The sequence below is a fragment of the Leguminivora glycinivorella genome, chromosome 10 (genome assembly GCF_023078275.1).
Source record: "Leguminivora glycinivorella isolate SPB_JAAS2020 chromosome 10, LegGlyc_1.1, whole genome shotgun sequence".
Classification (NCBI taxonomy): domain Eukaryota; kingdom Metazoa; phylum Arthropoda; class Insecta; order Lepidoptera; family Tortricidae; genus Leguminivora; species Leguminivora glycinivorella.
The window spans coordinates 2,565,231-2,581,689 of record NC_062980.1 but is presented as its reverse complement, the minus strand read 5'-3'; the positions used below and the strand labels follow the sequence as shown (position 1 = coordinate 2,581,689).

Genomic DNA, 16,459 nt, shown 5'->3' with positions numbered 1-16,459 from the left:
AGCACTTTATGTCGGCGGAATAAGGTCTCGGTACATATTTTTGAGCGGATAAAATCGATACGTATTTTTGCACTTGACTGTACTCGACGGGCAGTTCGCACATAACATGAGCAATCAATAAACTACGTACATAGCGGGCATGTACGCCGGCCGCTCGGGCCCGGCCTCTGCCGCGTCATATTTACCTATACCTTACACATGTTTCATTTTCCTGTTCCCAGAATATTTGGCTGCATGCAGTGACGCGAAGTACAATATGTATTATGGAATGAATTTAAATGCATTGACGAATGTATGTAGGTAGGTAGGTACCAGCCAAGATGCTACCGATCTAAATATTTAGTAAGAAAATTAAACAATATGCTTGATAATATTTAATTTAATTATTCAGAGAAACATGCATTTTATCAATTTTATCATACTGTACAAATACAATCGATTTAAAATGAATGACATCGAATCGAATAGTACGTATCCGACTTGATCCGAGTGTTCTGAAAGAATACTGATATCGATCACTTTATCGATTTTTTCGGCCATAGATCAACGTCAGCAAAGTCTATGCTCTATTGGTGTCAGCTGTCAATGACACTTCTACGTTCGAACGTATTTTGCAAAATTAATTTTTAGTTTTGCATCAATATTAACTTATTCTTATATAATTAGTGTCTTAGTTTTAATGTTATAGGGTCGCTAAGGAATATGGAGTGATATATAAATAGCATTACATGCACTGTGTTGTGAATTTGGAAAGATACAAAGATTTTTATTGAAGATGGTGTCAACTTTGAGTCGTCAAGAAAAATTCAATCAAGGTTCGCCATATTTTCAACCCTTATTTGGAGAATTTATATAAATTCAAGTTAATAAATTGTTTTTCACCGTGTTGTTCTTTCACAGCGAGAAGAAATTTCTGTTTTTACTTGGATATTCAAGACCAGGGACTATGTAGATCCATATCAAGAAGACTTCAAGACATGGGTTTAGTGAGTATATCATTTTTTTACCGCCAAAATCATACTCCACATTGCGTATGCGTAGCTTAAGGACCTTAAGGTATACGTTGCATTTCATATTGCTTCATGTATTTGGTTATGTAGCAGTGCAAGTTCAATGAATAGGAAATCCACATCGACTACGGTATTTAGGTTGTTTTTAGGTCTATCAAATTTCGTCGCCTTACCTACGTTCCATTTCTAATATTACAAATTATTTATGATTAGGTATCTAACTGTAAAAGTAACAGAAGCTTATAATTTTTATATAACACTCGTTCAATTAATTGTTTTTTTATTTATTTATAACGAGGTGAATCTAATTTACTAGCTACTGGCATAAAATAAATAAAATATTTGAGTCTTGTGTTCGTCAGTATACATCTGCGTAGTAACGGAACGTTATTGTTACCCACCAATCACAACCGTTGCCCCTTCCGCTCGACGGCAGCGCCGCTAGCGACCTAAACAAAAACTAAAGCGAAATAACTCCATCTTGTCTGACAGATTTGTGTGTTTATTGTGAATATTTCGTATATCTTTAGCAAATGTACCTATTTACTAATAATTACTATTACATTGACTGCATAAACTATCTGTATAACAGTTTTACATTAAATAATACAAAAATTTAACGCGAGTGTTGCAATTCGGAGTGAATCTAGCAGTGACGAAGTGTCCATCTCATTGACTGGTATATAGTTACTTATTTTTGTGATAAGCGGAGCGCGCGGGGCCTGCGGACGGCTTTTGTGTAAGTATATATGTTCGGCAACGGTAACATACTTGAGCCGACACCGGGATTGTGTCACAATTGTTTAGAAAACGGTTTAAAACATAGTTTGTACAGTGACCAGTCGGGCGCGTAGCTTGCGTTCGATTTTAGGTCATCTTTTGTACGGTCGCGTTAGAGCCGCCGCCGCAGCGCGAAATGCAACGGGCCGAGGCCGCGCGTAGCAACCTCACGCCCGCGGTGCACTCTATTCATTTTAAAAGCGGTCAAAAAATGTAGTTTTCTATCGGTAACGCGTGTGTATGCTTAATTTTTGACAGTTGATATTACTTTTACCGCCTCAAGGGGATGTGGTTCTTAAGACGTGTATCGTAAGGGTGAGTTTGGTGTGTGTGCGGGGGGCATGTTATTTTTTTGCGCGGGACGGTTGGAGCGAACGAAGGGCGGGATGCCGCGGTGCCGGCGACGCGCTACGTTTGCTGACGGTATTTCAAGGAAAAGTGCGGTGTATTATGTAGCTCGCCGAGCGCCGGGCGACCGCCGAGCGGCGCCGTTACCTCATCAACTAGATACTTGTATGCCACTACTTGATGCTCACTTCCTCTGCATGCTCTTGTGACCAAATCAGCGTTTTACCGTAAAGGGGGCATTGCGTTGCGACATACGTGCCGGGTCACACTGCAACTTTTGTGCTGACTTTCACATTTTGTTTACTGACTGCACTGTTAGCTTTTTTTTTATTTTGACAGTGACAGATTTTCTTATAAGAGTTGCTAATAATTATTATAGTTAATTAAATTTTACTGCCAACATTTCTATAGTACAAATGTCTAAATAATTGTTTGCATATTAATTTATAACTTGTAATTCAAAATAACATCACTAAAGGCTTTAAAAGTGAATAAAGAATGTGAAAACTTCATTTGTCATGGAGAGCAAGTGCCTTGAGAAACTGCATAGCAAAGTCTCAAATATGTGGTTGTTTATATTGAACACAGGGACCATAAACACATTTCTAGTTTATTTTTAATTAAGTAAAGTCAAAGATAGTGTGTATATCAAGTTTGTTTAATGAACCTAAGTTGGGAAAACTAAATCTACTTAATTACAAGATATATTAAGAGCGCTATGACAAAAAAAGGCGATATATTGTAAAATGCACAATATTTATCGACAAAATTGTACACTTTACTCATACTAAAAGACAGTGAAAGTACTTGTTTCAGTTAGAACATCTTATTAACTGTCGGTTAAATAAAAAACATATGAAAAAAAAAAGCTTTTTCAATTAGTAATGATTGTTTTTCTGATGCTCGTTTAGGAAAAACCGCGTGAAGCACAGAATTCGGAGCTCTTATTATGTACAATTTGATAAGATCACTCTCATAAATGAGGTAAATTTAAGTTCCAAATATCTTGTACTTAAGGCCCATTAAACAATATTTATCATTTAATCCTTTGAAATTGAGAAATTGAAAGTAAAACGAACTCAATTTTGTCTTGAAAATACATCGAAACAAGTGATCATTTCTCCGAAAATCTACATGTTATCGAAGTTATTTTAGTATATAAATAATCTGCACAATGTGCTTAAACTGCTGTTATCCATTTGTCGTTATAATATTTTATCATGATTTTTTGCCAATTTTTTTAAAACTAGCCTTCCTGTCGCTATTTTACCGGCGACGGACGCCTGCGATTTCAGTGCCGCGCCGGAGCTCGAGCAGGTAAGACGTATGTCGCTTTGGTCTCCGAGTTTTCATCGCAAACGTCGAGAATATTTATTGTTGTGTGGGTCGGACGCCTTGTTTCTACACGGGCTATCCTCACATTGTGTGTGTGTAAACAGCGACCAACGAATTTGATCCTAGACCCGTAAATATTTGCTTTTGTAATACTTTGTTATGTTTGAATGTTAAAGTATTACAACGTTGTGATGATAAAAATGTGAAAATTACAATACGGTCAAGATGATAAGACACATCAAGATGGTACTCGGGATCTGATGATGGAGCCAGAAGGTGGTCACCAGTACCAGTGAACCATGTAAGTAAACGACTTCGTGCTTAGGCTCGTTGGGTTCGTCTCAACAAGACCTTTGACAAGAGGTGGTACTCAGGGTCTGATGATGGAGCCAGATGGTGGTCACCAGTACCAATGAACCATATAACTAAACCCAGAGATGGGGAAATCGTAATCGATTCCGGATTACACGATTACTTGATTTTACTTTGTAATCTGACACTACTGGGTGTCAGATTACTTGTAATGTAATCAAGTGAAACGGTAAATTACCATTACATGTAAAGGAATCACTAATCATCTATACAATCATTACTATTACCAATAATTCAGAATCATAGTCGATTCAATTTCATTCATGATTACTTTCAGATTACGAATATGTAGTACCTCAGATGACTGTCACTTTGACACAAAAGTCATCATGGGTGTCGTAAAATAGGTTTTAGGGGGTGCTGATTCCAAAATTAATGACCAATGTGGAATCTGACATTGCTGACTGTCACTTTGACACAAAAGTCGTCATGGGTGTCGTAAAATAGGTTTTAGGGGGTGCTGATTCCAAAATTAATGACCAATGTTCAATCTGACATTGCTGACTGTCACTCTGACACAAAAGTCGTCATGGGTGTCGTAAAATAGGTTTTAGGGGTGCTGATTACAAAATGAATGACCAATTTGGAATCTGACATTGCTGACTGTCACTTTGACACAAAAGTCGTCATGGGTGTCGTAAAATAGGTTTTAGGGGGTGCTGATTCCAAAATTAATGACCAATGTGGAATCTGACATTGCTGACTGTCACTTTGACACAAAAGTCGTCATGGGTGTCGTAAAATAGGTTTTAGGAGGTGCTGATTCCAAAATTAATGACCAATGTTCAATCTGACATTGCTGACTGTCACTCTGACACAAAAGTCGTCATGGGTGTCGTAAAATAGGTTTTAGGGGTGCTGATTCCAAAATTAATGACCAATTTGGAATCTGACATTGCTGACTGTCACTTTGACACAAAAGTCGTCATGGGTGTCGTAAAATAGGTTTTAGGGGGTGCTGATTCCAAAATTAATGACCAATGTTCAATCTGACATTGCTGACTGTCACTCTGACACAAAAGTCCTCATGGGTGTCGTAAAATAGGTTTTAGGGGGTGCTGATTCCAAAATTAATGACCAATGTGGAATCTGACATTGCTGACTGTCACTTTGACACAAAAGTCGTCATGGGTGTCGTAAAATAGGTTTTAGGGGGTGCTGATTCCAAAATTAATGACCAATGTTCAATCTGACATTGCTGACTGTCACTCTGACACAAAAGTCGTCATGGGTGTCGTAAAATAGGTTTTAGGGGTGCTGATTACAAAATGAATGAACAATTTGGAATCTGACATTGCTGACTGTCACTTTGACACAAAAGTCGTCATGGGTGTCGTAAAATAGGTTTTAGGGGGTGCTGATTCCAAAATTAATGACCAATTTGGAATCTGACATTGCTGACTGTCACTTTGACACAAAAGTCGTCATGGGTGTCGTAAAATAGGTTTTAGGGGTGCTGATTCCAAAATTAATGACCAATGTTCAATCTGACATTGCTGACTGTCACTCTGACACAAAAGTCGTCATGGGTGTCGTAAAATAGGTTTTAGGGGGTGCTGATTCCAAAATTAATGACCAATGTTCAATCTGACATTTCTGACTGTCACTTTGACACAAAAGTCGTCATGGGTGTCGGTAAAATAGGTTTTAGGGGGTGCTGATTCCAAAATTAGTGACCAATTTGGAATCTGACATTGCTGACTGTCACTTTGACACAAAAGTCGTCATGGGTGTCGTCAAATAGGTATCCGGAGGTGTTTGAAAACTAATGACCAATTTGGAATCTGACACTGTTGACTGTCACTTTGACACAAAAGTGATCATGGGTGTCTTCAAATAGGTTTTCATGGGTACTGATCTCAATATTAATGATCAATTTGGAATCTGACATTGCTGACTGTCACTTTGACATAAAAGTCGTTATGGGTGTCGTCAAATAGGTTTCCAGGGGTACTGTGCAATGTCAGGTTCCAAATCGGTCATTACTTTTTAAATCATTTCATTAATTTTGGAATCAGTACCCCCTAAAAACTATTTGACTACACCCATGATTCCTTTTGTCAAAATGACAATTAGCACTGTGAGATTCCAAAATAGTCGTTAATTTTGGAATCAGCACCCCCGGAAACCTTTCTGACGACACCCATGACGACTTTTGTGTCAAAGTGACAGTCAGCAATGTCAAGATTCCAAATCGGTCATTAATTTTCAAATCAGCACCTCCGGAAACCTATTTGACGACACCCATGATGACTTTTGTGTCAAAGTGACAGTCAGCAATGTTAGATTCCACACTAGTCATTATTTTTGGAATCAGCACCCCCTAAAACCTATTTTACGACACCCATGATGACTTTTGTGTCAAAGTGGCAGTCAGCAATGTTAGATTCCACATTGGTCATTATTTTTGGAATGAGCACCCCCTAAAACCAATTTTACGACACCCATGACGACTTTTGTGTCAAAGTGACAGTCAGCAATGTCAGATTCCACATTGTTCTTTAATTTTGGAATCAGCACCCCGCAAACCTATTTGACGACACCCATGACGACTTTTGTGTCAAAGTGACAGTCAGCAATGTCAGATTCCACATTGGTCATTAATTTTGGAATCAGCACCCCTAAAACCAATTTTACGACACCCATGACGACTTTTGTGTCAAAGTGACAGTCAGCAATGTCAGATTCCACATTGTTCATTAATTTTGGAATCAGCACCCCCGCAAACCTATTTGACGACACCCATGACGACTTTTGTGTCAAAGTGACAGTCAGCAATGTCAGATTCCACATTGGTCATTAATTTTGGAATCAGCACCCCCTAAAACCTATTTTACGACACCCATGATGACTTTTGTGTCAAAGTGACAGTCAGCAATGTCAGATTCCAAATCGGTCATTAATTTTTAAATCAGCACACCCGAAAACCTATACTCGTGGTATATGCACTTGAAATGTGAAAGTGAAAATGAAAGTGAATGACATGTAAACCACGAAGTTGTATAGTCATATTGTTCATTGGTATTGGTGACCACCATCTGGCTCCATCATCAGACCCTGAGCACCATCTTGAAGTAATTAGAATTGTATTTGTCTTATTTTATCATCATATTAATATATACTTTACTCTAATACTTATCATATAACAAAAGCAAATATTTGGGATGGGATCTACTTTTATAATTATTACTTTAATTTTTTAAATAAATTTTAACATAATTGATATTATTTCGCGCTATATTCTCGTATTTTCGTACAAAATAATGTTTATTAGAAACCAAAAGTTTATATCGAGATAGTAGATTGTGGTTGTTATCAAAATTCCATAGAAAGGATCAAGATTGTTTTGTCCATTATTGTAGTGCGAGCGAGTGATAAGACGTGCTAGAAAGGGTCGGCATATTGGGCTCGCGCGGCGGGTAAAATACCTAATTTCGCCCGACGCCGAAATGTTATAACGCTCTTAATAATATTGCCAGATTTGAAATTTGGGATTCTTGTTCAATCACATGGAATTTACAGTTATTTCATTCTAGTTACTTTAAAATTTAATTTAAGTATGATCTAGTTTGTTATGGTAGCATGTAAAGACAGCAAAAATGTTATAATTATACTTTTAGGTAATAAAATTATGTTAATTTGCCCAAACCCAAAAGTTAGGTTTTGTTTTAAAATAACGATGATTCATGTTTAAAAGCATGATTCTTTTATATTCTTGTAGTTCGCTCAAACAAGTTAAAAAATGGTTTATTCAGAAACTAAAAATTGCCCAGATGCCATACATTAATTTAAAATTAAAGGAAAAATGGACAAATGTATATTGTACAGTCGACTACAAAGAGATGTATCCACTTTTTCACCTTATTACAATGCAATAAGGTGAAAAAGTGGATACATCTCTTTGTAGTCGACTACACCTTTATTAGCAGTTGCTATGACGAACTTGGCCATGGAGGCCTGCTGAATGCGTGCAAATTTTTCCATGCCTTCCCTCAATTCCTGTACGTCTTATGGTCGGCTCACACCATAATGGCAGCGGTCGGCAGCAACCTATCTGAGTTAGTCAAGTGATACTGGTTTTTTTTAAATATGTCGATAAATTTTAAAATTATTTCACACTAAAAGTGCTCGACGCGTCACTGCCGGCCGCTGCAATTGCTTAGGGTGGCGTATAGTGACATCTACCTATAAGAATGCATCTTTTTATTGTCTACAGTTTTACACTCAGTTTGGGAAGTTTTGCTTGACGTGTTGTCCTGTTTGCAGCAACAAGAGGTGTGCCTGAGCGGGCGCGTGACGCACGTGGTGCGCGACAGCGACAGCGCCGGCGCCGCGGCCGCGCCCGCGCCATGGCGCCGTGACTCCGCCCGCACGCGCGCCGATGCCATGCTCGACCGCGTCCGCCGCGCGCCCACCCCACACAATTACGTGCTGCTCTCTGTTGAGAAGGTAACTGATCATGCTGACCCAGGGAACGGAACAAAGATTAACACTTAGGCCGTTTTCACATTATCTCTTGGCCTTTGGATAATGTGTGATAGCATCCAGTGTAAAGCCTGACCAGAAATATATGACTATTCAGGAGGGTGCTGTTATTTTGATGTATGTGGTAACAGTTCAGTTTAGTATAAAGAAAATAGTTCTAATAAAATTCCGCAACATGGCGCGTAGTCATATATTTCAGGTCCGGAGGACAGAGATTAACACTTAAACAGCATTTCTCAGCCTTTGGATAACATGTGGATATGGATTGCATCCGGTGTAGAAGCAAAGCAACATACCGCTCACATAGCACATACTCAAACACCGGTTGAACGGGGCGACTTAGAGTTTGACAATAGTGCAAAGCTTAATGGGAGGTTACAATCAAGCAGACATATCTCCAAATTAAATAAATACCAATTAGATAAAACTGCAGGCATATATGATTTTCGGTTGTGTTACTATTTTAAAGTCTAAATGCGCCTGGCCATCCGTGTATGCACATAATATCTAATGTGAATACTGTCCTATATGGGAGTCGCATAAATGACTTGGGTTTTCTTTCCATTGCTGAGATAGATGGTTCTTGCTCATAACTATGGAGGAAGTCCCTCCATAGTTATGAGCAAGAGCCATAGATGGCAATGACTAACAGATAAAAGTTTGATAGTGTGAGTGTGATGAGTAAATAGTAGGTATTATTTCAACAATTTTCTAAAGTTTCAACTCTCTAAAGAAGAAAAATTTAAGCCGTTTGGTTGAAATTGATTAATGGTACTATTTCTTTGGCTATTTTACGGTAAAATTTTACCTTTATCAAAATGTCCTGTACATTTCTAATCTCTTGGTGTCAGAGCAAACATTTCAAAAGATAAAAGTTGGTTGCTGTTGCAAAACACTGACTTACTAAGACTTACTCTGCTTGTTAAAAAATATCTTCACTCTCAAAACAAGCATACAACTTTACTTGTATGTAAATGTAGAAGTAGATATCACATTAACTAGCTTATATTTAAGGATTTTATATACTATATATAATGCTTACTATATTTCCTGCTTATTTCCATTGGTTATTTTTTAAATACCTGATACTCTTTTGGGAAATAATTATACACATGACCCAATGGAAATTCGCTCTTCCCTACTAACTGCTTTCTGTCGTTCCTTATATATTTACAGCTAATTTAATCTTTCAGGCTATAGCTCTATTGGATAAACTGTATGACACGTTCTTCGCGGCCCCGCGTAAGTCGAATGTCAGGCTCTTCACAAAACATTATATCAAGATTGAATTTTTGGACAAGTATGAACCATAATTTTAAACTAATTTTACTATAACTTTAACATTACAACATATCTATAGAAGATTTCCTTTTTCAGACAATGCAGGCCTCTGTATAAGGAGTTTGATGCGTGGCCTGAGATCTCATTAGAACCTAATCCGGAGAGGAAAGAGAAAAAGGAACCCATTGTTAACCAAGGAGTTGCGGTCAATAATAATTACCAAAATACTATCGGGCAGAATAAAGAGTAAGTAAAATATTTAAAATATTTCATTCATAATTTTTTTTTTTTGTAGGTATATGAATGTGTCATAGCGTGAATCTGTGAACAAAAATAACTCTAGAAAATGGTTTTGTATGTCAATATATTTTATAGTCAATAGAAGCTAAACAGTGTTAATATTTTCAGAATGACGCGGAAGAACAACCGTCCGCGGATAAAAGAGAAAGAGGACGCGGAGCCGCTGGGCGGGTACTGCGAGGCGTGCGGCGCCATGTTCGCCGACCTCGCCGCGCACGCGCGCTCCCCGCGCCACGCCGCCTTCGCGCGCGACACCAGCAACTTCCTCGCGCTCGACAACCTCATCGGCGCCTCCTTCCTGCCCGTCAACGGCGAGCGCCGCTCCCTGCGCAACGTGTGCAACGGCGACCTCGACCGCAAGCTCAACGGCGCCCTCGACGACGAGCCCCGCCGCACCCGCTGCCGCAAGCCGGAGGACGACCGCCAGTATTACAAGGTCGTCGGCGTCAGCACCAAGCTCCGCTCCAGTGGCGGCTTCGTCGCCAAACGGAAGGACTCCTCCCCTACCTGCAACGGCGCTAAACCTCTCGTAGTCAAATTCAGAAAAGTGAGACGCTCCGAGCTGTCCGTCCTCAGCGACGAGGCGGAGCAGTTCATGTTCCCGAAACGCGCGAGCTCCACCAGCTCGACGTCCTCCGATGACGACGATGATGATGACGAAGTAAAAAAGGAATCCCCGCGGCGGAAGACGCCGCCGCAGCCCGCGCCGGCGCTAGAGCGGCGGCGGCAGGCGCGCCCCACCGCACTTAAAGAGGAGTCGTCTGAAGAAGATAGTTGGCTCGACGACAAGCGGCGGCGGAAACGACGAGTGGTCCCCGTTGTTCGGAGAACGCGTCGCGCGCCATGTAAACCTCCCACGCCCGAGCCCGAACCGCCCCCTGAAATAGAACTAGCCGTGCAACCCGAACCGGTCCCGGAGCCCGAGCCCGAAATAAGCCCGCTCCGGGAGGAACCGGTCGAGAAATGTATGAAATGGGAGGACGGCCGCCTCAAGTACACGCCGGCCGTGGAGCAGCTGGAGTTCGCATTCGAGAGCGTGCCGCGGAGCGAGCCCTGGTTCGAGACCTTCATGCGGCAGGACCACGACCAGGTCTCGGTCAAGAACGTGCCGCGGTGTTTCGGTAAGACATATTTTTATCTAAAATTACGAAATCATTTGCTATGTTCACTATCAAATTTCCTTCAAATTGAGAGTGCCTTTTTTCGTACTAAAAACAGTTTGTTCCGTTTCAGCGTTATATTCGAAGTCGCCAAAGTTGCCGTACGAGATCGGGCAGCTGCCGCCGCTGAAGCCGAACTGCTGCCCGCTCAGCGACCTGCCCGTGCCGAGGCCGGTCGCGCGCGAGCCGCGCTCCGAGCGCTACGGCACGCGCGGGCTCAAGTCGAGGAAACTGCACAAGCGCCTCGCCGCCGTCGCCGCGCAGGACTCGCGCCCGCGCAAGTCGCCGCGCGAGCACGCCTCCACGCTCGCCATGCTCGGCTCCGCGCTGCGCCGCGCCGACGACAACAAGTCCACCGCCTCCGAGGACACCGGCAGCGACGCGCTCAGCCTCAAGCCCGAGCCCTCCGAGGCGCGCGCGGCCGACGAGCGGCTGCGCGAGTTCCTCTCGGGCGTGTTCGACGACGCCGCCGAGTACGAGCTCGACCACGTCGACGGCGGCGCGCTCCCCGTCGCCGCCGCGCCGCTCGACGTGCTCGGCCTCGTGTCCGAGTGCGACGCCTGCGACATCATCCGCAACGAGATCGCCGAGGTCGCCGAGCGCCGCCGCGCCCGACGCCGCGGACGGTTCAAAAAGAAAAACAGGACCGGCTGGCCAAACAAGAAGAAGCCCAAGAAGGGCTCGCGCACCGACAGCTCCGAGAAGACCGAGAGCAGCCTCGACCGGTCCTCGGTCGCGTCGGGAGACACGGCCGGCGACACCTGCGACGAGGACGAGCCCGAGGCGGAGTCGGCGCCGCCGAAGGTCAAGTCGGAGGACGAGCGCGACGCGACCGACCGACGACAAGCCGCTGCGGCTCGACGTGAAGGTGCTGCTCGAGGACAAGAAGAAGGCGGAGAAGGTGACGAAGAGAGGGTCGGCGCGCTCCTCCGTGTCCGAGGAGGCGTCGGAGGAGCGGGGCAGGAAGAAGAAGCGCGCGCTCAGCAACCTGGCCGGCTGGCTGCAGCCCGTGGTGCGCGTGGCGCGCGTGGACGCCGCCGCGCGCCGCCTGCGCTCCGCCGCCAAGCCGCGCTCCGCACGCCTCAGGTAGCGCGCGCGAGAACACGCCGAGCCCACCCGAGTGATGCCGACCGTACCCGATCTACGCACGAGGTGTGCTCCTCCTATTACTACTGACGTCGACGATTCCAGTGGAATCTAAATTTATTTTTGAGAGTTATGAATGTGACAAATGTGCCGATTGATAGTGACAATTTCTACGGGACGAACTGAGGATCCCCGATTATTTTGAGTTATCTAGCATAATATCGCTTTCGTGGTGTTATCTTCCTGCATATCAGTTATTTTCTTCTTTAGTCCATAGTTTAGTTTAATTGCTGTTTTTCTTTGTTTAGTTGATTTACTTGGTCATTCAATTGACATTTTTATGTTCTCTCCGTATGGAGGATGATAACATTACGTAGAGGGTGACAGATGCAGCGTTTCGCCATAGTGGTCGATTCGACGTATTCGTCTCGTAACTCTCATACGCTGCGAGTTGAACTTTGTTCTCAAAAACATGCCGTTGAAAGAAATAATGCTTAAGTTTATCAGAACTATGTTTTTGAGGCTGGACATAGGGTATAGTTGTATGAGTATTGTAAATAGACTAATTTAACAGAGTGTCCGTGTGTGTGTATCTGAGAGAGCTTAGTCTGTATATAACTGTTGCGCGAATGCGAACTGTTTCTTTTCCTTTTTTATTTATAAAAACAAATGAAAGTTATCTCGTGTAATTTCATCATTTAAAGTTGTATAAAATATTATGATTCTCAACATGTGTTTTATTTATTCTATATATTACGCACTACGGACCACGAGTCTAGGTATGGTCGACATAAAAACGCCCCATATAAGTACATTTGTATATGGTACCGGTAGTCTGCTCTAGTTTATTATAGTGCGAACCTGAATAGCTAGCAGCGAGGACTTTCCATATAGGTATTGCACGGCCTCGCGTAGCGTATTGATTTCCGGCCGCCGGCGTTTTGGCGAAGCCCGTACGGTCCGCAAAATGCCTACCTACATATAGCAACTCATCTGGGAACGACGCGCTATACATAGAACAAGGGATGACCGATGGGAAAAAACTGAAAGAAAAGGTTATAAAAACACTTCGTTTGAGGAGTAAGTACCTACTAGTACACTTCGTTTTACACTAGAAACCGGCATTCATTTGTTTTTGTGTATCTTGACGTCAACGGCGTGTGCATGTGTCAAAGATAATCGAGTTGTACTATTTCTTACGACGTAAAATGAATTGAAACGTTATTCAAATAAGGTTCATATTTCCTGTGATTCTGATCTGCCCAACTTCGCAGGTGGTCCTTGCCAGACTCCTTTCTTAGGCAGCGTTCCCACTTATGCGTCGCGTGTCTCGGGGCGCGCAAAGGGCGTCCGCGCCACGCCACCTGAGTGTAATTCAAAAAGCGTCTCCTCAGTACATTTTGTATAGGAAGGACGTAAGGCGCGCCGCCAAGCGGCGCGGCGCGCGCCCCGCCGCCGCCACGCCACCTGGGGCGCGTCTTACGTCTTTCCTATACAAAATGTACTGAGGAGGCGTTTTTTGAATTACACTGAAGCGGCGTGGCGCGGACGCCCGTTGCGCGCCCCGAGACACGCGACGCTCTGGTGTGGCCGGTCACTTAGATGTAGGTAGTCCTTACAGACATGCGTTCGAATAGATCCAAGGTCAGGTAAACTGTAGCTAACAGGTTTTAGAATAGGTATATATGTACGAAAACATGGGCGCAGTTGTGTAATTATGTAGGTAGGTGGTGTAGGTACTATCTTACATGCATGTAGGTACTTTATCTAGTCACAAGGCCAGAATTTACTCAGTCCTTGTATTCTCTGAAATCATGGTACCTATGGTAGGTACCTACTTAAAATTAACACATCCCATGTTTAATTTTCTAGGAGTTGTTTGTTAAAATCTACGTAATATTTGTGATACAAGGGAGCAAAATTACATTTTTACAGTGAAGGCATGAACAGAACCCTGAACGAAGCGAAGGATTCTAAAATATAATCTTGAGTGTAGTGAGGGTTCAAGTGTTAACGCCAAGGTGGAAATAATTTTGCTACCATACAATATACTGCTTTTCACATCATCTATGAGGAAATTCCAAAATATGAATTATCGCTGTTGTAAAAATATCACGCATTATAGTCGACATGATTTTTTATAGATTATTTTATGTACAAACTCATTTAGTAATTAGTTGCGTTAATATTCTATACTGGCAACATAAAGTCCTTGGACAGAAAAGTGCCACTTTACTCCCTCCTAACAGGGAAGAAAAGTACACTCTCTGAATAGGTGATTTGAATAATAACATGTGTATACGTAGCTATATAGGAAATTGCATATTCGTTCCGGATGACCGCGCGACGTCATTGAACATAAATCAATAAATCCAGGCAAAAATATACGGGTCACGTCGATAGTGCGTCGCGCGTTAGGTATCTATGTAGGTCATACAGCGGCCTAGGTTCGCTATACGCGGTTGTCGAAGCCTACCCATATTTATATTTACATAAGTAGTTTATTTCCCATATAAACAGAACACAATAGTCCAATTAGAGGACTATACCGGTAGGTAATTTAGACACAATAGGCTTAAATTAAACTAGGATGGAATCGTATATACTTATTCCCTCTAATCAACTATAGGCCCAAACAGAACGAAGTTTTATAATTTACAAGCTTACCTACGTAACAGTTTATTACGGCGAATTTGACACCTTGCGTAGAAACGATTTTATGAAGACAGGGGTCAAGCTATGGTGGATATTTTAGCCTGAGCGAATGAGAATCGGACCAAACTAACTCCTTATTAATTGCATTAACAAAGTCAATTTTCCATTGTCTCTTTAGAATTTAAAGCTACTGTGCATAACTCGTAAGAAATTTACCATTTTCCTAAAGAAAAACAAGCTATCGTGCGCCCCGTAATGCAAATTACAATAGACGCCTATTTCTACTGACGTAAGGTTCAGATTTTAAGTTACGTACAAGCTCGTACTCGTAAAAGCGAATTCGCGCGAGTAAGTTAACCTTACGAGTTTGTCCAAATTGTTTATCGCTATAAAGTGTCGTCAACTCGTCATAGTGTTTAATATTTACTCATTAGGTACTATTGCAACAGGCAGTGTGATGTAAGTTTTTTTATGCGATAACGGAGGCGAACGAGCAGACAGGTCGACTGATGGTGAGCGATCACACTGCTGTCAAAAGTGCTGTTTTTGGCAGCAATGCCTAAGGAACTAATAGGTAAATAATGTTTCCAAAGAGAACCGATTCTTCAATATGTACCATGGGAATCCATCAATCTGTGGAAGAATGTCCCTGTTAACGCCCTGACTGGCAACACAGACAGGATAGCCAACCTCCGGTCACCCCGCTGATCCAATGAGCAGCGGCCAGAGCCTCGACCTGCCGGACCAATAGGAATGAAGACTGAAGCGCCGCGGTTTCCCCCGTCGCGACACTATAAAAGCACGGTGCGCGTCACCAGCGTCCCTTTTTTTACTAATCGAAAACTCTCTCTGTCGCGTGTCCTAGACAAAAACCTGTAATTTAAAATCCATTAAAAGAAATGGTAATATTTTATACTGTTTTATTTAAACAATTGAGTTCAGGCTCAAACAGTCCCTATAATAATTTACTTATTTTTATCTTATGAGCATTAGGGGAATTTTAGAAATAACGTACAGCAATTGGCGTAAAAAGTAAAGTTGGTGTCAGTTTTGTTATCAACGTTAAGCATTAATATTTACAAAAACCGGCCAAGTGCGAGTCGAACTCGCCCACCGAGGGTTCCGTACAAACTTTCAATGGTTAAAATAACCATACTACTCATACTCATATTCATTTATTCATTCAACGCCATTTTACACGTCAAGATTTGATTTAAAAAAATAATATTCATACAACAATAATACTTAGAGAATAAATAGACAGAAGATTGAAATTACAAAAAGTTAGGCAATATTCACATAAAAAATGCACAAAAATATTTTTCTAATTAGGTAATAAAAAAATTGTCATAAGTGTAGAACGGGTGCTCGACCAGCCATTTTTTTAAGCGATAGGTACTTAAAGTTCGACACACTAGGCGCTTCAACCACATATTGCGGCAATTTATTATAGACGGCAGGGTCCATCACATGTGTTAATTTTACCGTAAATTGGATTTCGCCAATTTACGGTCGATACCTACTAACTTTCCGGCATTTCGAATGTTGTACTTGGAACACATGTTGTTAGTTTTGTCACAGAATATATGTATAATAGTACAAGTACAGAAGGCTCACTCCTTTGATGTTCACAAAATGACGCTATTC

At 42.0% G+C, this 16,459-nt stretch overlaps 1 protein-coding gene across 5 annotated transcripts; it reads left to right on the top strand.

Annotated features, from left to right (window-relative positions):
* The first annotated feature begins 593 nt into the window (after positions 1 to 593).
* Positions 594 to 12,886, top strand: LOC125230491 (nucleolar and coiled-body phosphoprotein 1). 5 transcript variants are annotated; one of them, XM_048135653.1, is made up of 7 exons: positions 594 to 815; positions 901 to 986; positions 8,112 to 8,294; positions 9,524 to 9,630; positions 9,708 to 9,857; positions 10,020 to 11,032; positions 11,145 to 12,886. In XM_048135653.1, exons 1-7 carry the CDS (start codon positions 776 to 778, stop codon positions 12,245 to 12,247), a joined length of 2,682 nt encoding a protein of 893 aa, XP_047991610.1. In that variant the 5' UTR covers positions 594 to 775; the 3' UTR covers positions 12,248 to 12,886. The 5 variants fall into 5 exon arrangements, with proteins under 5 accessions (XP_047991610.1, XP_047991613.1, XP_047991611.1 ...); XM_048135654.1 differs by lacking the exons at positions 594 to 815; positions 901 to 986 and adding an exon at positions 1,484 to 1,749; XM_048135656.1 differs by lacking the exons at positions 594 to 815; positions 9,524 to 9,630.
* The last annotated feature ends 3,573 nt before the right edge of the window (positions 12,887 to 16,459 follow it).

Bases quoted from the DNA above. Each gene is read 5' to 3' on its own strand.
- LOC125230491 (XM_048135653.1), top strand. From the start codon at position 776: ATGGTGTCAACTTTGAGTCGTCAAGAAAAATTCAATCAAG. The intron at 8,295-9,523 runs GTAACTGATCAT...TTAATCTTTCAG, and splicing joins TGCTGCTCTCTGTTGAGAAG to GCTATAGCTCTATTGGATAA. The intron at 9,631-9,707 runs GTATGAACCATA...TTCCTTTTTCAG, and splicing joins AAGATTGAATTTTTGGACAA to ACAATGCAGGCCTCTGTATA.